A 20,320-nucleotide genomic window follows, 5' to 3' on the forward strand; every position below is an offset into this window, starting at 1 on the left:
GAAGCTTTTATTTTCTGGTTTAACACTGCACATGACCACTAGTTTTGAAAGAACAGTATCTGCAAGAGCTGAAATGACTGATCCAGAGTGGAGATAGGGTTGTCCTTGACAACAGCACAATTAAGCAAACTTATTCTTGGGTAGGTCCTTGTAAGCTTCCGTATCTATTAAATGTTTTCAGTTTCATTAAGGGACCATAATTTTTCATTATTAACAGTACTGAAAACCTCCTGTGTATACAAGTAGTATTATCTTTCTTTTCAAACCACCTCTGTAATACTTATCTTAAAGCTTTGTATTGTAAGAGGGAAGAGATTAATCACAAATGCGGAGGTGATGATAAAGTTTGTATTGTACACTGAGACAGGCAGGTGTCTTCTGCCACTTCTTGTTGCATACTTGGTGAGTCGTGTATCACCTTGAGAAGACTTCAGAGAGGGTTAAATTTTAATTTATGAGCCAGGCTGCTGTCTTGATTAACTTGTTTCCTGGATCTCCAAATAGACATGGGGTTTCCTGTTTGGGTCACACAAGCAGATTTGTTGAAACCACACAAACACAGACACACACAGGCCTGTGCACACCAAGATGCTAGTTTCATAGAGTCTTTTCTGTATTAATAGCTTACTGCAGAAGTCTAAACTTAGTGTAGTCCTTACGCCTCGTTTCTTGTAACACTCCTTATCCTGTAAAGAAAGATGCTGAAAATCCTGTAACAAGACAGCTGTTCTCACAGGGAACTTCTCAGTTCTTTTGTCTGCTTCATATATGCCCTTATGGAAGGACACTTTTTACTTCCTGCCTATGGACAAGTTAAAGTTTCTCTGAGGAGGTCATCAAGGCTTGCAAGCATATCCACTGCCCTGGTAAACAGTTTTAAATGAAAAATGCTCTCTAGTGAGGAGCTGTAACACTGCTGTCCCTTGGAGTAGTCTTGTCCTGCTCATATTGGCAAACTGGTTGGGGAGTTTTACTACTGAATTTCTGTGGCCTTTCCTAAGTCAAACAGTTATAGTCTGCTTTTTTTGGCAGAAGCTGTGCCACCATTTTAGTGATCCTGTTTCTTGCAGTGTCCTCAACATGTAGTTTTCCCTGATCCCTACTCCATCCAAATACAACCTCTTCTCTAAGATGTTCTGGTTTTCATATAAACTTTGTTTTGTGATTCTTTTTCCTGCATAGAAGAAGTCACGATCTTTGGATATGTAAACTGAAGTTGGAAGACTCCACACTGAGCTCCTTACTTTCTTTTTTCTAAAAGATCTTTTTGTTTTGCACTGATAAAACAATTTTTTTAATTGATCCTTCTTTAAGCAGGGAATTAATCATATGACCTCTAGGGTCCATCTCAACTCAAGTTATTTTGTTGCTGAGATAGTTGCTGTAGGTAGGGCACATATGATGTAGTCTCTGATAGCTTTTAACTAACAAAATATATTTGTTTATTTAGCTGAATGGTAATTTTTTTTGTACTTGAATAGCATCTACATTTCTGATAATATAGGTAATACAACATAAGATTAATAAAATGTTTTTTAAAAATATGAAGTTACTGTATTTCTCAATGGTATTCCATGAAAATCTTTAGCTTCATGTGAAGATTTCTTTCTAGAGAAGCCAGAACCTTGGAAAACTGTAACCTATGAACTCTGGCCATTTGCACTGTGATAATTCTCTTCTAGTGGCTCTGAGCCAGATGTCTGAGGACTGAGTGTCTGAGTTCCCTGCATGTGGTCTCCCTAAGTGATAGTGTGTTTTCTGTTTTCTTGTGAGGTTGGTTGGTTTGGTTTTGGGTGGGTGTTTTGTGTTTGTTTGTTTGTTTTAATTGCAGTGCCCAGGCTGCTTTAAGATGGAGAAATTGTCTTGCTTTCTTTACTATTTACTAGTAAATAAAGTTTTCTGTTAAAAATATTGCAGTTCCTTGCCAGTACCTGCTCCAGGAAGAACTAACTCTACTTTTCTTCTGAAGCAATGCTTACTATTGTTGGCTAAAATCAGAACTTTGTATTCCCCTGCTCCTTCCTCCCTAGGGATTTTGGCAATTGGTGTTATCAATGAAGCTCTGGATGAAGGGGACACCAGGAAGACTATTCAAGCCTTACAGATTCCTGCAGCAAAACTGGAGGGTGTAGCCCCCAAGGTAGCACAGCACTACCAGGATACACTACTTCGAGCCAAGAGAGAGAAAGCACAGGTGAGTGCAATGCAGTGCAGCTCTGAAAACCTTTACATCTGTGTAATGTGCTTACTACTGGTCCTGAAAGCAAGGAATCAAAACTGGAAGTGGAGAGCTGGGCATTCTGCATACCATAGGCTGATATCACTCAGTCAGTTTGCATCTTTCTGTACTGGAGAAAGAGATTTGCAGCCAGACTCTGTGAATCTTAATGAACTCCAGAGATATGGGCATAAGGACAAGCAACCTGACAAGATGCTTGCTACAGCTAGACCTGGGTCTAGAATTAGATTTGTGTCTCCTTGTGGAGAAATAATAGGCCTCATCTGTTTTTACATGGAGACCGTGTTCATTCTAGGAGCTCTGAACTTCTGAATGCAAGTTTCCTGCAAGCTAAAGTGTTTTTAGTGCCCTTTGTTAAATGAAGTCATAGGCATAGTTATATATGGCAAAAATAAGTTTCTGAAAGTGGAAAAATCTGTTAAGTGATAAGTTAGAAAAAAGTATTGAAGCAAAACACATGCTGCTAGCAAGGTGTATACTGATGCCTATTGTTCCCCTGGTAGCACTTCTACTGCTCATGATTTTTTGAGCAGTAGTTGTCTTTCTTACTAGCCAAGAACTTGTTCCTACTTGCACGTAGTTGCCACTTCTATGGCATTAACTGACTAAGTATGAAGGTGAAGATGGGGAAGGAAAGAGCAAGTCTTATTTTGCAAGCTCAGGAAAGAGCATCAGAGTGTGAGTGTGTGTGCACAGCTGCTTTTTGAGTAGTGTGGATAGGATACTGATTATTTTTTTTCTCATATATTTACAAAGAAGTACCAGATGTCCCTGCTTTCAGTGACTTGAGAGTGACTTGGGGCTTTTTTTTTCCCTGCTGTGGAGCTCATTGCTCTAACACCAGTGCAGAATTTCACATAGAGACTAAGACCTAGATTGTGTTGAACACTGATTTTTAAAAATTTTTCATTTGTTTTGTTTTGTGTTTTTTTGCTAGAGGTGTACCCACATGATGGCAGTAGCTGAAAACTATATGGCATTTCTGATGTAAATCATTAAGTAGCTTCCCCAAAAACTCTGAAAGGGTTAATGTTCCTCAGGAACCCGGTTGTGCTGAAGCATTTCCTCCCTCTGAGTCAGAATGAAATAATGAACTCTTTTTAGTGTGCGCTTCAGCTTGTGCCAGGCCTGCTGGTAACTTCTCAGCTGGTGCAAAATTACCTTATTTAGGCATATGTTCAGTTTAGGGCTTCTCCCAGCGGCATGGCAGTAATTTCAGAAATCAAAGGATCATATTATAAAGTAACATTGTGTGGATAAGAGTAGCTATCTAGAGTCAGGTGTTACTTGCTGACTAGTGATTTCTGTAGCTTTGGGCTGAGAGGGATTGTAGTTCACCACAAGACCTTGTTCGCTTCCTTCTGTGAATGGGGAGCACTGGATGATGCTCGTTTCTCATGTGATGAGAGACAAAAACAGTAGACCCTGTGGTATGTTGCCCTGTGTGCCTCCCAGAAAGCCTGTAACAGTAAATCTGTAGAAATGCACAGGGTGGTTTTGGTCATCTTTGGGTTGACTTCTGCTGGTAGAGATTCCAGTAGAGGAAGCTGTTGCTTTGATTATTCTCCTCCACTCTGGGCAGGAATTTTGCTGTTTCTGGTACTCTTGTGGGACTTTCTGGGCATTCTGATGAAATCTGCCTGTGACAGATGTGTTTGTGTCTTGTGTGAAATAGCATTAAGCATGTTAGTTTAACCTGCCAAAAAACAGTGGGGAAAAATGTGGAAGGCATGTAAAGGAAGTGTTCATTTTTGGTCTGGTCCTAAAGCTGCTGGTCTGGTCCTTGAACTCTGTAAATAGTGGCTCTTTTGTGCTGTGTGATTGTTATTCCATACAAGAAGTAAATGCTTTCTGTGTTCTGTTTGTGTGACCGGAGTTGTCAGGGGGGTGGCAGTTCCATCTTAGCATTTCTTGCAGTAGTTACTTAGAGGAAGCAACAGTGGGTGGGGAGAAGCTATTCCTGGCAACTGGTGCATCATTGTTCTTTATGTGTGTCTGGGGACTTGCTAAACACTTGTCTCTTTCCTCTTCTCAGATTTCTGCATGTAACATTAGTCTTCAAATCCCAACCAAAATACAGAATCACTGCTCCTTGACAAGCAGTCTGTCAAAGCCTTAAAAGCAGGCTTGGACTGTTGTGTGTGTACACCCAGCCACAATATGTAGAACATTTTTTTTGTTTGCTAGTTTGCACAGGTTTGTGAACTTTTGTGGAAAGAAGCAAGAATAGCCTGATGTGGCATTAGTTACCAGACAGTTTTTAGCTTCTCCACGGAAATGTGCATCAGCAGCTTTTTGTTCTCAGAAGTCTTTGTAGCCATGTTCTGTTGAAGGACTGACTCCTGTTCCTGGAAAGTCACATCCTCTCAGCAAGCACAGTTTTGGGGCTAACTAGTACCAAACCTTGGCCTTGTGTTCTGTTTGCTTTTCGGAGTGGTTTCCATTCACAGAGCTGCTTCTTTGTTCTTCCTGAAATGGGAGGAAGCATCAAGTCTGGTAATGCCATAGTAGTCTCAGCTGGTCACCAATTCACATTACATCTTTGTGCTGGAGACAGAAAGACAGAAACACTTTTTGTTCCCTCTGATGAAGAAAGCTACTGTACTGACTACTGTTCAGTGTGGGTTATTTTACTTTGCAAAAATAGTGATACTTTTCTCACATATTCACTTCAGGACACACAGGATGAAACAGCTGTACTTTGGCTAGATGAAATTCAGGATGGGATTCATAGGGCTAACAAAGACACAGAGGAGGCCGAGAGATGTAAGTATTGTTGCACAACACTGCAATTAATGCCCGTTATCATCCAAACACTTGATACTTAAGGAAAAGTTGGGAGCTAGAACTATCGTATGAACTTGTCAGAGGAAATCAAATACACTTATGTGCTTCTGGTGTAGTAAAAAAGTAGAGTGAATGTCAGACTCTTCAAATATTAAATTTCTTTGCTCTGTTCTGTTGTTCTATGTTTGCTAAGAGGCACTGATCCCCTGAATGGCAAGTTAACCTGTTTCCTTGTATTATCAAAGTCTCCTTAGGAATTCTGGCCATTAATGAAGCTGTAGACCGTGGTGATGTTGGGCAGACCCTGAGTGCCCTGCGTTCACCTGATGTTGGGCTGTACGGAGTCACTCCAGAATGTGCTGAGGCCTACCAGCGAGAGCTGTCGGAGGCAAAGAGAGGAAAAAGGGCAGCAGGTGAACCTCAAGCAGCTTACTGTTAGTGGAATAAAGTCAAAGTTATTGCATGTGGAATGGGAACCAGAGGTAAAAGAAGGCTCTGGGGAGAAGTCTTGTATTACAGGTGGCAATTACAGATGCTTTGTGAACTAAGGTTAAAAAAAAAGTTAATAGAATGTTCTCCACTTGTACAGTGTGTTGTGCTTAGGTAGTTTTTGTATGAGGTCATTAGGGACCCTGAAACACTCCTTCTCTTGCTTGCACGAAGGAGCACCTGTATATGTGGATTTCCTAGTTGTAACATATGTATGTGGAAAGATACACTTGTCTGGTTTTGAGATTTACACTGTGGTTTCTGCTCATAGGGAGCAACGGCAGTGAATGGGTCAAGCACTGGGTGAGAGGAGGCTACCATTATTACCATAACCTGCGGACCAGAGAGGGAGGATGGGATGAACCAGCAGAATTTGTGCAAAATGACACACAGCTGTCTCGGGAGGAGATACAGGTAGGATAGATAACACATGCTTTCTTTGAAAAGTTCATGTTTTACCATTCTCAGCCTCAATGCAGTTCTAAGAGAGAACTCTTCAGTGCCCTAGTCATGTGAACAGGCTTAGCAACACGTGTATTTACTGGGCATCATCAGATTGTGTGTGTCAAAACACCTTGTCCCATTTCAGAAAAAATTGTCCTGTTGGTAAAAAGGTTATGGGACCATGGTGTTGCTCTTGGTTGGAAGGCAGCTTGGAAGTTTTCCTGTAAGCACAGTACAGAAAGCTAGTACAACGTCTTGTTTCTTGTGTCTCTGTTCTCTCTCTGTCCCGCTCTGCCGTGGCGCTGCTGCAGAGCACCATCTCAGGGGTGACTGCAGCCTACAACCGCGAGCAGCTCTGGCTGGCCAACGAGAACCTGATCACCAAGCTGCAGGCTTGCTGTCGGGGGTATCTTGTTCGCCAGGAATTCAACTCAAGAATGAATTTTTTGAAGAAGCAAGTCCCAGCAATCACTTGCATTCAGGTAATCATATCCTTTAATTATGTTTGAAAATTGTACTCTGCAGTTGTTTTCCATACACAAGCTTATTGACTGAGAGTTTTTATTCACTTCAAAAAGTTACAGCACACAATTGTCTTCACCTCATTTTGCAAATTATTTAAACGCATTTTCCTTCTCCCAGAGATCTGTTATGTATTACTTTTCCATGTAATGAAGGCTTCTTGGGCAGAATTGGAGAGAGAAAAACTTATATGAAGAAGCTTTACCTATGGTTTTATTATCTGATTCAGTGTTCTGGGAATAGGGCAACATGAAGTGTGTTCTAAGTCTTTATGGGAGTAATACCATGTAATGAATGGCTACAGTGATTCCTCATTAATTGAAGAGAAACAACATGGTTTTCAGTATTCCTGAGTAAGAATCTTCTCTTCAAATTTGTCCAGGGGTTTGGAGGATTGAGGACCTGAAAAAGATGGTGGGGTAGTTTGGCACAAGTTTGGGTGCTTTTACAGGAGAAAAATGAAAAAAATCTTTCTGTGGTGTTGTAATTGTGGTCTATGCCAATTAAATAGATGCTTTGCACCATATTGCCACTCTATTGTTTGAGTAGTACGTGTTTCTTTCTGCCTAAGAAGCAGGTGCTTTGCATGTGTATTTGAGAAAAGCTCACAACAAAACCACCCAACCTGCTCCCAGCTCATCAAAGTCATACTCTCTCCTCTTAAGTGTAGTCCAGCCCCTCTCCAAACTGCTGCTTCACTGTTCTGAAGGCTTTCAGTGTCCTGGCAGGGCTCTTGCCAGGAGCAGGTGATGCTGGAGCCTCCAGTGAAACAGCTTCTGTCGTCCTGGCTTTTCAGCTGTGCCCGTGGCCTCTAATTGTGCTTCAGAAGGTCCAGGCTTTTCATGGGGTAATAATATTTTTGTGATTATAGATGGTGAAATAGTTAATGCTTCACCCTGTGTATCTCTTGATAAGCACATCTCCCTCACATTTTACTTAAGCCAAAAGGGAAGTCAGGCGCTGAGGAGCAGAAGGAAGCCTAGAGTGGTCATTACCATTCCCTTTAGTTAGAAAAGTTGGCCAGTGTGTTGCCTGTTTTCTGTTTTCAGTCCCAGTGGCGTGGCTACAAGCAGAGGAAGGCATATCAGATCCGCTTGGATTACCTGCGAGCACAAAAGGACCAAGTAGTAAAGGTACTGAAGGCTTCCTCTGACCTCCTTGGTGACCCTTTTGGGTGGAGAACTTGACAGGTAAGGTTTTTATCTGAGTATTTTGGTTTTCCTTCTACAGATTCAATCAATGACCAGGATGTATCAAGCCAGAAGACGTTACAGAGATCGCCTGCAGTATTTCAGAAACCACGTGAGAGGCTATCTTGTTAAATTAATTCATTACGTTAGTTTTGTACTCGAGGTGAAGTGTTGTTTTTTTTTTAATCCTAGATAAGTGATGTTATAAAAATTCAAGCCTTTATTCGAGCAAACAAGGCTCGAGAAGACTACAAAACTCTCAGTAAGTATTGCCAAGAGGATAAAACTGATGTGCCTTGAATCTATGTGCTGGAGATGTTGCTGGTCTGATCTGTAACCTCAGGACAGTTTTGAAGAACCATTGGGATGAAGTTGGTAGGGCAGTGCAGAGAGTTCTTGAAGCTGAAGGAAAACTTGATTCCCACTGTTGCTTCTGCTGCTGAAAAATAGAGCTGTAGCTTTGCAATTAACTGTGGTGGTGTGGACTGATACTGACTTATTGGCTGATTCTGACTTAGTTCTTTGCTCTTTGCTTCTCTCCTGATTTACTGAAAACAAGGAATTCAAAATGTTAGAAGCTGTTTAGATCTGGCAGTGCTAATTTTATTCTGGCAGCTATTTGATGTGTTAAGGCATATGTTTGCTTCTGTTTCCCATACCCTGATGTTTTCTTGCCTATTTTTAGTTAATGCTGAAAACCCACCTATGGCTGTGGTTCGGAAATTTGTCCACTTGCTCGATCAGAGTGACCAAGATTTTCAGGAGGAGCTTGAGCTAATGAAACTGCGTGAGGAAGTTGTAACCTTGATCCGATCCAATCAGCAACTGGAAAATGACCTCAATCTCATGGACATAAAAATTGGGCTGCTAGTGAAAAACAAAATTACATTGCAGGTAGGAAAAGCGCTGATAGGGAAATAACTACAGATCAGACTGATCCCAGCGATAGTCAGCACAGAGAGCTCCTGGCCCTGGGTGTTAGTCGCTCAGGCCCAGCAGAAAATATTGCCCCAGACTTGCAGATTTTACCCCCACTACATTCTTACTCCATTCCACTGATTCAACACGTATCCCTAGAAAGGAAACTGTAGGAGGAGAAGAAACAAGACCCAAAACTAAAAAAGATAAACAACCACCAGACTGCCTTGACCTAATGAGTGCAACAGATTGTGTGTTTGAGGGTTTTGAGAACTGTGTTTTGTTGCTCCTTGTGGTTGAACAGGTGACATGCCACAAGCTTGCAGCAAGGCTGGTATTTTATAACAGGCAATACTGAAAAACAATTGCATCTGAGAGCCTGCTTCTCTTGTATGTGGAAAGCTAGAGTTAAGGTAAGCCTGGGACTATTAAAGTGCAATCTATTCTTTCTTTCCAGGATGTTGTTTCTCATAGCAAAAAACTTACCAAGAAGAACAAGGAACAGCTCTCTGATATGATGATGCTGAACAAGCAAAGGGGAGGTTTGAAGGCTTTGAGCAAAGAGAAGAGAGAAAAGCTGGAAGCCTATCAGCATCTCTTCTACTTACTTCAGGTAAGCAGCTTCCAGTGCTGCTCAGTAATCTCTTGTCATAGTCTTGGATGACTTGGCAGATTCTTTGCTTATGCACGATCGCTTTGAGCCACCATAGTTCTTGGTGACATTTTCCTGTGTGGACATGCACACTTAAGTAATTTTTCTTTTTCTTGTAGACTAACCCAACCTACTTGGCCAAGCTGATATTTCAGATGCCTCAAAACAAATCCACGAAGTTCATGGACTCTGTCATCTTCACACTCTATAACTATGCATCCAATCAAAGAGAGGAATACCTATTGTTGCGGCTTTTCCAAACAGCGTTGCAGGAAGAGATCAAGTACGTGGTACTTTGCAGCACATTCATGCTGTTGAATCAGTTTTGGCAGTTTCTTGAATTGAGGCAGTTTTCACGTTATGTCTTGCGCTCATATGCAGATAATTCTAAACTGTCCCTTCCGTTGTCCTCTTCCCATTTCATATCTGTTGTTAATGTAGTCTACAAAGGAAGAGTCAAGTATGTCCATTGAGGATGAGGACTTTTTACTTCAGTCAAGATTTCACTGCTCAACATGACAACTACTTTTAATCTGATGTAGAGTCATGCTAAAATTCAGTTTAATCTTAATTCTCTGGTGCCTGGTGATAAATGTCTTCAACAAATGGCAAACACAGGCTTTATAAGCTGGGGAGGGAGCAAACAGTAAGCTCTCTGGTTTTCCAAAAGCTGAAAAAGATACTGAAACAGAGAGGATTTATTGTTTGGTATTTCCATTTATGGTCACTGTTAGGGACACAGGCTGTCCTCAGACGTGTTTTGTTTGATGGGTTGAGGCCTTAGGAGCTCAGCGTTAACCACTCACCACAAGGAGGACATTTTGTTCCTGGAGCGTGTTCAGAGAAGGGCAATGAAGCTGGTGAAGGGTCTGGAGCACAGGTCTTATGAGGAGCAGCTGGTGGAATTGGGATTGTTCAGTCTGGAGAAGAGGAGGCTGAGAGGAGACATTCTTGCTCTCCACAGCTCCCTGAAAGGAGGCTGGAGTGAGGCAAGTGTTGGTCTCTTGTGCCAAATAACAAGTCATAGGACAAGAGGAAATAGCCTCAAGTTGTGCCAGGGGAGGCTCAGATCAGATATTAGGAACACATTTTTCCCTGAAAGAGTGGCCAAGCTTTGGAGCAGGCTGCCCGGGGCAGTGGCAGTCACCATACCTGGAGGTGTTAAAAAATCATGTTGATGTAGTACTTTGGGACATGGTTTAGTAGGCAGAATGGTGTTGGGTGGACAGGTGGACTTGATGATCTTGGAGGTCTTTTCCAACTTTAATGATTCTATGATTCTAGGACTGCAGTTTGTTACCATGCAGAGCTGCTCAGCTTGCTGTGAAGAAGAATTATGCAATAGAATTTTTGAGGAACTACTCTATAAGCATATTTTGGAATGCCTTTTAAACGTGAAGGTGGCATATGCCCTGAAACAAATAACTTCTAAGAGAGATTTTTTTTTTTTCCTTTTCCTCATTAAATACATGCTTGGAATTGTAGTTCAGGGAAATGCAGGCACTCCGTTCTCTGCCACTGTTTTTCACATGGTGGTACACAAGAAGTAGCTTTTGTTGGCAATTGCTTGTTTTCTTATTTTAAACACTAGAAGAAACCTACTATTCTTCTCTACATAAAACATAGGTTTTTTTAAGCTGTGTATCGAAATGGTGCGTGCCTCATGTTTCATTGACATTCTTTCTTCTTCAGATCAAAAGTAGACCAAATACATGAAATTGTGACTGGGAATCCTACTGTTATTAAAATGGTGGTAAGTTTCAACCGTGGTGCCCGTGGTCAGAATGCTCTAAGGCAGATTCTGGCACCAGTTGTGAAGGAAATCATCGATGACAAATCACTTAATATCAAAACTGATCCCGTGGATATTTACAAGTCTTGGGTTAACCAGATGGAGTCTCAAACTGGTGAGGCCAGGTATGGGAATTCTTACTACCCTGTTACTCTAAACATTGCTTGGCTTCTTTGCGCTGCTCAGTTAACCAGTCCGGACCATCCTTGGCTTCACTGCATCCATCTGTCCAACTGACACTGGCTTTTCCATCTCCTCAAGGTGGCTTATATCTGATAATTCTAGAGATCATGCTCTGGAAATGGTGCTGAGGGTATTGAAATGGAATCTCATTGGGAGATGGAAGAATAAATGCTCTTTAGTGTTTGCCTGAGTTGATTTGATAACTAACTATGAGATGCCCTCTAACCTAAAAGAAACTATAGTAAGAAAAAGTATTTGGGAATCAGTTCTGTGCCAGTCTGTTCACATTGGGTTGCAAATATCACCCAAGTTTGCATAGGATATACATTAAAACCTCTTTTACTGGAGGAGAAACATGATGTTGTACTTCTTTTAGTCCTAACGTTTTCTAATTAATGTCAGCCACCGATGACAATGGGATTGTGCTAGATGGTTGCGTGTCATTCTGGTTTATTTTGCTTCCAGTGCATGTAATTTGCTGGAACTTGAGATTTCTGTTGTGTTAGTGGTTTTTTGTTTGTGTTTGTTTGTTTTATTTGAACATACTTTAAAAAAAAAAAAATCACAGATGAGTGAGTTTCCCCATTCAAAGCAGTCTGCAGTCAGATATGGTGCCATATATCTGGTTCAAAATTCTGGACTTAATAAAAATGCAGGTGAAGATGTGGGTTCAGGTTATTCTCCTTACATGAGATTTAGGAGATGTTTCTGTTAATTACCTGCTTCATTTCTCTGTCTTCTCTGGAATACTCTGCAGTAATTTCAGCTGATGGAGAAAACATATCTGCTTATTTGGCACGGCTTCCCACCAGTAGCATGTTACATCTATTTTGTGGATACTGTTCCAGCTTCTGGCTTTTGTTCAAGCAATTATCATCTTAATGTTCAAATGTATAGCTTGCTTTTTCACAAATTTATTGACAGTCTGAAATACCACCACATGTCACATGTGGCACTTTTTTGCCTAGTATGCACATGTGCACACTGTAAAAAATATCCAGTTTTGGGTTAGCTGGGACTTTTCTCACAGTTGCTATTGCAAAGGAGAGTAGAGGAAGTAAAAGCAAGAAGTTTTCTGCTCTTCCAGTTCCTAAAATGTTAACTGAAGGCTCTTGGCAGCCAAGCAAATGTCAGCTCGTTTCTGTCAAGCTAGAAATCTGGAAACATGCTAGCTTGAGAATAATCACCTTCATGTTTGACTTTTTCAAATAGCAAACTGCCATACGATGTTACACCTGAACAAGCTCTAAATCATGAAGAGGTGAGGACGCGCCTGGATGGCTCAATCAGAAACATGAGGACAGTGACAGACAAGTTCCTGTCTGCCATTGTTAGTTCAGTGGACAAAATCCCGTGAGTCTGGTGTACCACAGTATTGTCCCTGAGAAGCTGTTGGTGGGTTCAGGCTTCCAACATCTCATCTGCCGTTTTCTTTCTCTCTAAGTTATGGAATGCGTTTCATTGCCAAGGTACTAAAAGACTCCCTGCATGACAAGTTTCCTGATGCTGGTGAGGATGAGCTGCTGAAGGTGAGGAGCTGAAAAACTTTGTGTGTAATTGTCAGCCAACTGGCTGTGGCAAGCACATCTCATTCTTTTCCTTTGTTGGGTGTATGTGTGGAGAAGAGTGTATGTAAACCTATATAAAGCTTATTTATTTACATCTATGGATAGAAAATGTTTCACATTGGACTTTTGTTTGTTAGCTTCATGTATGTCACCTTAGATGGAATACATCGTTCACAAGGGGAGGCATCTGTTGCTTCTGCTTTCCTTTTAAGTATCTTGGGCATTTAGTCCTTTGGTTTTCTTTACTTGGGATACTCCTTCTATAAAGTAAACCTTCGTTTTCCTGGTATAATCACAGCCAGCTGCTCCTTTCTTAGAGGCAAATGTCAAGCTAAAAAATCTATATGCAAAATTCTGTTGTACCCAGTTCCCCTATCCCTAACATTCTAGGATATTTTGACAGCAACATGTAGAGAGAGTCACTTTCCATGACATCTAGTCCATTTTGCATTTCAGTAGGGTTGGAGAACAAAAAGGATCCTGATAGCAGTCGCTCTCAGATTAGTATAGCTTTGGGGTTTTCATTATGGCTTTTGGTAATTGTAAAGGCCTTTATATCCATGAATGCTTAGCTTGTTAATAAAACGAAGTTTGGATCTTAGAATACTTGACAACATCTCTTTACACTTCTCTGCCTCTGCTTCATTACAAAATAATTACCAATCTGAATGCTGTTTTCTTCTCTCTTCTAGTTCTGTGCTTTCCCATTCTGAGACATCGATTCTTTCTATGCAGGTGAATTAATTTCTTCCATCTGTAAATTTAGGTGGAACACTGCGGTTTTTGTTAATCCTCGTGGAAACAATATAACCGTCCACATGAAAGTCACAACTGCAGTTGTGTGCAATGACTACTTGCAGATTTTTTTTTTTTTGCTACAAAGCTACCCATATTACTGTTCTTCTGCCCCTGCAAGTCTGAAAGATACTCACATAGTTTCTGTCACAGATGTGTTTTCTTGTTACTGGTGGTAAACAGCTTTTACTGTTGTCATCCCAAGACATAATCTGTGAGAGTACTGCAGGGGCTTGCATGAAGTACTTGTCAAAAACATGACCTCACTGAAAGAGATTAATAATTTCTGAGGCTGCTCAGTAATGCCTGGATTTTTTTTCTCTCTGTTTTCACTGTTTGTTCAGACCCCAATCTCTTCCGTGCATTTAAGTCCTGTGACAAGTGGGCAAAGCCAGGAGTCGGTGACCTGGCCCTCTGCAAATTTCTGTGAACCACCATAAAATACTAGAGCACGCGATGTGAGAACTATCACTTTACATCAGCATGTTGGGTTAATTCCTTTTCATTGCTGGAATTACTTTTGGCAAGATAACAAATACACGTTAGAAGTGCATTTGTGAGCATATGGATAATGTGACATCTTTATTTTTTGTTCCTTGAAGTTTATTGCTGCTCACATCCATTAGGTAAATTGGATTTTGGAGCATCAAATGCTGTTCATCTTCTGTTCTTCTGATTTTCTTACCTCTGAAATAAATGGTTTCTCAGTTACTCTCACTAACTTTTAACTGGGAATCTATACCTGAAAATGTTGCTGGCTTATCAAAGAGTTATTCTGAAAGAGAAGAGGGCTTTGGAGAAGGAAAGGAAAGGAGTTTTCTCAGTTTAGCTCCTTGGTGTGCCATGCCTCCTCACTGTTTTTGCTTTGTTGGAGATAGTGGCTGATGCCACATGCTGATGTAGGAATTAGCTCTTGTTCCAGATTGAAACTGCATTACCAGGTTCATCTATATCATGATTGTTCTGCCCACTGTTAAATTAACTGAGTTGTTTAATTCTCCTGATAGATTGGCTCAGGCTCATATAAGTAGTGTGTTGGTAACCTGTAGTATCTCCAGTCTGTACATTTTTCACGTTGAAGTTTTAAATCCTTATGCATAGGAATATCTGCTGCTGTGTTGTCCTTTGACTAGTAGTGTTCGGTCTTCCCTCTTGTGTTGACCATCCTATTGCCTTTTAAAGTTGTTTTTCGTTTATGGGTTTTTAAAATTTTTTTTCACTGTAGATTCTTTGGGGTAGTATGTGCTTGTATACAGCAGCACAGCAGAACCCTTGTCCTGGAAGGGGCCTCTGGCTTACAATAAAATAATTTATCAAAGTGTAGTCAAAGTAATTTCAATAAAGTTCAGTTGGGTCTTAGACCACTGTTCCTTGAAGCATTTCTTCTCAATTTTTCCCAGATTGTTGGCAACTTACTCTATTATCGCTACATGAATCCGGCCATTGTGGCACCAGATGCCTTTGACATCATTGATCTCTCGGCGGGAGGGCAGCTGAGCACGGACCAGCGCAGGAACCTGGGCTCCATCGCCAAGATGCTGCAGCACGCGGCCTCCAGCAAGATGTTCATGGGAGACAACGCACACCTCAGCATCATCAACGAGTACCTGTCGCAGTCCTACCAGAAGTTCAGGTAGGAGACGTTAGCAATGAAGTTGGGAAGTTTGGCAGCGTTGCAAGTAAAAGTGGATAATAACAAACTTAAAAGACAATAACTTCTACCTTTCAAATATGCCATCTGTTGAAAGAAGTGTTGGCACCCCAGAGTACCATAAGCATCAGTGAGCGTCAGATAAAATGTGTACCTGGAATTTATGAACAATACATTGAATGTTAATGAGATTGTGGAATCAAGTATCTTGACTTTGGAGTTTCGATAGTAAAGGTTGCTTTTGCACATATTTATTGTGATACTTTGGACAGGGACAGCTAGAATATATTTTTCTGTCCCAAATGAATCTTTGCTTGGAATGAGAACTTGATACTGCTCAGGAATAAAGCAGGTTGGCATTTAGCTGCTTATATTGTTGAAGTAAGCTTTTGTTCAAGAATCGTGATATTATACCTTGTGTTTTGGAAGAAAGAAAACCAGAGATTGCTGGGAGCAAGGGGTGTTAGGAGGATGTGTGAACAGGGTCACCAGAGCTGTAGACAAGTCCTGTGAATGCTGAAAAATTAGCCAATGTCACCATGGCCAATATCAATAATTGAATTTACTAGGTTACTTCAATGTGTTAAGGTAACGCTGACAAGCTGTAGGTAGTTTAAAGAAGAGAGACTATGCCTGGGCTTGTCATGGGGAGTTGATGCTCTTGATACATCTCGTGACTCTCAGTCATACTGATTCTTCTTTTCCTCTCCTTTTTTCTGAAGACGTTTTTTTCAGGCTGCCTGTGAGGTTCCTGAATTGCAGGATAAATTTAATATTGATGAATATTCTGACTTGGTGACTCTCACTAAGCCAGTTATTTATATTTCTATTGGTGAAATCATCAATACACACACTGTAAGTATCCACTGGTCACAGTTGCTCCTTATAAGCAGTGCTTACGAGGAAAATGCTGCTTCTGGCTTGAAACACAGAGTTAACAAATACAAGGCTGAAAGTTGTTTTTTGATGGTAGTGTGCAAGAGCTTGTTGCCTTATGGAATTAAGTACTTTGCTTGTGGCTTCTCTAAGTTTCTTATGAAAGTACTTGAGTGTGTGACAATGGCACAGCTTTGAATGTTGATATTGCTGTTTCAACTTCAGTAAAAACCAGTTCCAGGTAATGTAGTTTTACTGACTTGCAAAGGATATACAATTAATAACATAAACATTATTTCTGTTTATCTAGTTGCTCTTAGACCATCAAGATGCAATTGCTCCTGAGCACAACGATCCAATTCATGAGCTGCTGGATGATCTTGGAGAGGTTCCTACAATTGAGTCCTTAATAGGTAGTCAAAATTGTATGTCTTTAAGAAATACGTGATATTACCTTAAGTGATTGAATTGCAGTACAGAAACTATCTCAGGATTCACCACAGGTCATATGAGAGGATGCACTCTAAAAAGCAGCAGCAGATTTATTCCAGTGTGTTCTCTCTGACTGCAGAATTTGTCACCTCGACAAAAGCAGGGACTCTTTCTCTTCTGTTCCACACACCACTCATCTCACTGCACCACAGAAGTTTCTAGAAGTGAGATGGATATTTTGACATGTTTTCTTTGTTCCTTTACACTGGAGCTGCATCTGTGTGTGTGTCCATACCAGCTTGCCTTCCGTTCTGGAGATGTATGTGCATTCCTTTCAGAATGCAGTAATAAGTGTATGAAGTGATGTGTGTCCCTATAGGGATCTTTGGCATATGGACAAAAAACTTACCTTTTCTACTTTTGAGTTTCTTCTGTATGTAAAGAATTTTATCCATTTTCTTCTGGCTGGGGGAGGAAGGAACTGACTTTACTGACCTGTGGAGGTTTCTAAGAACCTGAGCTATGGTTCACTGCTTTAGGATATAAAAAACACTGGAAAGTTGCACAAGGATCTCCCCTTCCATGGTTTTTGTATTGCAGCTATTTGAAATGTGAAATCTAGTATGTGGGGCAGGGGGCAAAGGGACAAGGTTTTTGGAGAGGGTGCTTTGACAGCTAAATGCTTGTCTTGAATTCACTTGATGGGAAAGGTTGGAACCTTTTAAAGGAATGATAGTTCACACACATTCTTCCCAGCACTGGCAAAGCATGGAACATAAGAAGTGTTTCCTGAGCAAACCTAGACCTTGAGATTAACTAGAACTTAGGCTCCTTCCCCATTTCATTTCTCCTGTGTGGATTGTATCAATGTGGTTAATATGTCAGAGTTTAATCTTTCTGCAGCCCTTTAAACAAGGGGGTGGGAGGGAGAAGCATCCTAACAACTGTTCTGGTCAAAGTTCAGACACAATTACAGAAGAAAATTTCCTTCTGACAGGATGGCTTGCTTTGTTTACTAGAAGATGACAAGTTCAATTGCCAAGAAGGGCTTTGTTCTTAGTTTGGAAAACTCATTCTCATGAGGACACGGGCATAGAGGCGTGGTCATATTTTGATTTATAAAGTATTTTTGGCAGGTCAGATACTCTTCTCAGTAGAGGGTGAGGTGCTGAGATACAGCGTGGGTTATACATCCATTTCTAAGGCACACAAACTAGTGATTTTGTGGTGCCTTTCTGGCTGGTGCATTCTCTCAGTTTTATAAAGAAAACGTCTGTAACATATTCAAGATGATGTTTTTAAAAGCCATTTCTGGCTTTTGAAGTGTTCTTTTGACCATATAGGAAGTAGCGTAGTTTTTCTGTGGTCTGTTATGTAGGGAAAAATTACAAAACTGTAGCAGTCAAGACATAAAGAATGTGATTTAATCTATAAACTCTTTGCTTGGCAGGAGAAGGGTCTGGCAATGTTAATGACCCCAACAGGGAAATGCTAGCAAAGACTGAGGTTTCTCTCACACTCACTAATAAATTTGATGTTCCTGGTGATGAGAATGCAGAGATGGATGCAAGGACAATTCTTTTGAAGTAAGTGAGGGGTAACTACCTGGTGTGTTCCTCAAGAGAAGGAGGAACCTGAATTTTTACAGTAATCTGTATGTGAAAATAAGGGTGTCAAAGTGTCATTTAAACAAATGTGGGACCGTTACTCTAAATACACTTTTAGCCATATGCTCTCAATGGTGTGGCTGTTAAATTTGTCCTTGTTAGTTCTTTGTCAGTGTTGAATTTGTCATTCTTTAAAATTCTATCTTGAGTGGTTCTGGAAGGGAAAACTACCAAAAACCAAAACTTTATAGATTTAAGTATGACACCAACAGTTGGATTTGTCTATATGTGAAAAAATTGTAAAGGTCATCTTAAATAATCTGTAATGTTAATCACAATTGAATTTTAACTCTGAAGCCTATTGTAAAATGTAGATGAATTAATATTTGTGTTGCTCATATAGTGCCCTGTGCAAGTATTTTCAATGGAAATGTGTCAGTATCCTGCTAGTGAATAGGAGACAATGGTAACATGCAATGCTCTCTCTGCAGCCTTCCCCTGTCTGGGAAATGGGTCCGTAGGGTATTTATGCTGTGGCTGCTCTTCTGGTTTATACTACAGACTCCTTCTCTGCACTTGCTGTCCCCCAAACCTGATTGTAGATGAATTAGTAGATGAAGACTGATAGCCTTTTTGGGAAATACAGGTGTTATTAGCCTTATGGAAAGAGAGCAATGGACTGACAGGGATTTCATTATGGCTGGTCTCCTTATTCTGAAGGAGTTGGTACCAATACTGACTTTGGCCAGTTTCAAGCAAACCCCTGTTCCTGAGATGGTAGAACAGCTACCTGACATTCAGATGCCTGTTTGCCCACTCTGATGCATTCCTGCTCAGATGCTAGATAGTTTAAGTAAGAATTACTTGGGTCACTTGACACTTGCCCAGATAGACAGATGATCTCCCAGAAGAAAATCTCTCCAGAAATAACTTCAAATTAACTGGGCTTCTCAAAAGATACATTAGTATTTTCCTACCCCCTGAAAGAAGGTGATGTTGATTTCAAAATTGAAGAGTTACCAGGTATGCTGGTAGTCGTTTAAGTTTTAGGAGATGAGGAAGGTGTGTGTGACTTGCTTTGTGTGATGCCAGAAATAATTGCAGTCTGACTGTGAAGTACTGATGGTGCTATTTGGCTTCATCATGTGGCTGAAGGACAGAATTGCCTCTGAGTGGGCTCTGGCTACAATTAAATCACAGTTGAGATCAAGGAACAAACCGGTCTATTGCCAGATTGGAGTCAGGGGTCTGCTTTGGCTGTTGCCATGCACATAAGCAAATAGTCCTGTAGAGGTTTTTATACCTGTTACAAAGCACTGAATGCACTAAAGCATGGCTAATACTGTAGACTTTCTGGCTGCACAGATTCACTGTTGCTACCTGCTTTCCCTTTTACCTTGGAATTGCAGCTTTTGAGTCCACATGGCAGTGCTGGGGCTGCCTTGGAAAGTATGAGGTAACACACTTCCTCTCAGAGGGGATAGAGGGGAGCAAATCCTATGCACTACGTAGATTAACATTTCAGGAAACAAATTTCTAATAACAACGTGAAATAAGTAAAGTGCTTATTGGGGTTCTGGTCTGGTCTAGCCTATGACTACCTAAGTGTGTATCCAGTGATGATCTGACTTTAGGTGAATCTGTGATGTTGGTATAGAACAGATTAGGGCAGTATTGAAGGTCTTAATGTTTAAATTTTTCTCTTCCTGCTCTCCTTGATTTCTTTGCAGCACAAAACGTTTGATTGTTGATGTAATCCGCTTCCAACCAGGGGAGACACTGACTGAAATCTTGGAAACTCCAGCTACCTCAGAGCAAGTATGAAGTTGTTTACCTGCATTCTTCTTTGATTAGAAAATTGTCACCTACGATATACGTGGGTGCACTTGGGAATATGCATCGATGTGTCGCAGTGAAGCTGTCTCCACTGACACTGGAGCAGTGTGTAACAGTAATAAGGAGGGATTATAATGGAAATAACTTGGATATGTGAATCTTATTCCTCTGGTAGTTGCTAGAAACTGTATCTAGAAGACAGTGTATACAGCAGGTAGGCTTCTGCTGGTTCCCATATGTGGAGTGTGTTCATCAGACCCAAAAAGTTGATTCATTGGAGTCAGTACAGGAATCACCAAAACTCTTGCCAGTGTTAGGTCAGACAATGTACACTCTGTT

General features: G+C 40.8%; 1 protein-coding gene across 2 annotated transcripts in view; it reads left to right on the plus strand.

Moving 5' to 3' along the window:
- The window catches only part of IQGAP1 (IQ motif containing GTPase activating protein 1), a 61,664-nt gene that overhangs the window by 30,624 nt on the left and 10,720 nt on the right, over positions 1 to 20,320 (plus strand). For both annotated transcript variants that reach the window (XR_007890399.1, XM_051628127.1), the window contains exons 16-34: positions 2,031 to 2,194; positions 4,915 to 5,005; positions 5,272 to 5,439; positions 5,787 to 5,929; positions 6,271 to 6,441; positions 7,531 to 7,614; positions 7,712 to 7,783; positions 7,864 to 7,933; positions 8,357 to 8,565; positions 9,047 to 9,202; positions 9,361 to 9,524; positions 10,934 to 11,158; positions 12,429 to 12,569; positions 12,661 to 12,745; positions 14,980 to 15,212; positions 15,953 to 16,085; positions 16,417 to 16,519; positions 17,989 to 18,124; positions 19,876 to 19,963. Coding sequence is in view for 1 of the 2 variants with exons in the window: in XM_051628127.1 (XP_051484087.1) it covers positions 2,031 to 2,194; positions 4,915 to 5,005; positions 5,272 to 5,439; positions 5,787 to 5,929; positions 6,271 to 6,441; positions 7,531 to 7,614; positions 7,712 to 7,783; positions 7,864 to 7,933; positions 8,357 to 8,565; positions 9,047 to 9,202; positions 9,361 to 9,524; positions 10,934 to 11,158; positions 12,429 to 12,569; positions 12,661 to 12,745; positions 14,980 to 15,212; positions 15,953 to 16,085; positions 16,417 to 16,519; positions 17,989 to 18,124; positions 19,876 to 19,963 (2,636 nt within the window). In the remaining variant the exon portion in view is untranslated. The remainder of the gene's footprint in view (positions 1 to 2,030; positions 2,195 to 4,914; positions 5,006 to 5,271; positions 5,440 to 5,786; positions 5,930 to 6,270; positions 6,442 to 7,530; positions 7,615 to 7,711; positions 7,784 to 7,863; positions 7,934 to 8,356; positions 8,566 to 9,046; positions 9,203 to 9,360; positions 9,525 to 10,933; positions 11,159 to 12,428; positions 12,570 to 12,660; positions 12,746 to 14,979; positions 15,213 to 15,952; positions 16,086 to 16,416; positions 16,520 to 17,988; positions 18,125 to 19,875; positions 19,964 to 20,320) is intronic.

The sequence above is a fragment of the Apus apus genome, chromosome 10 (assembly GCF_020740795.1).
Source record: "Apus apus isolate bApuApu2 chromosome 10, bApuApu2.pri.cur, whole genome shotgun sequence".
In the NCBI taxonomy this organism is placed as follows: Eukaryota; Metazoa; Chordata; class Aves; order Apodiformes; family Apodidae; genus Apus; species Apus apus.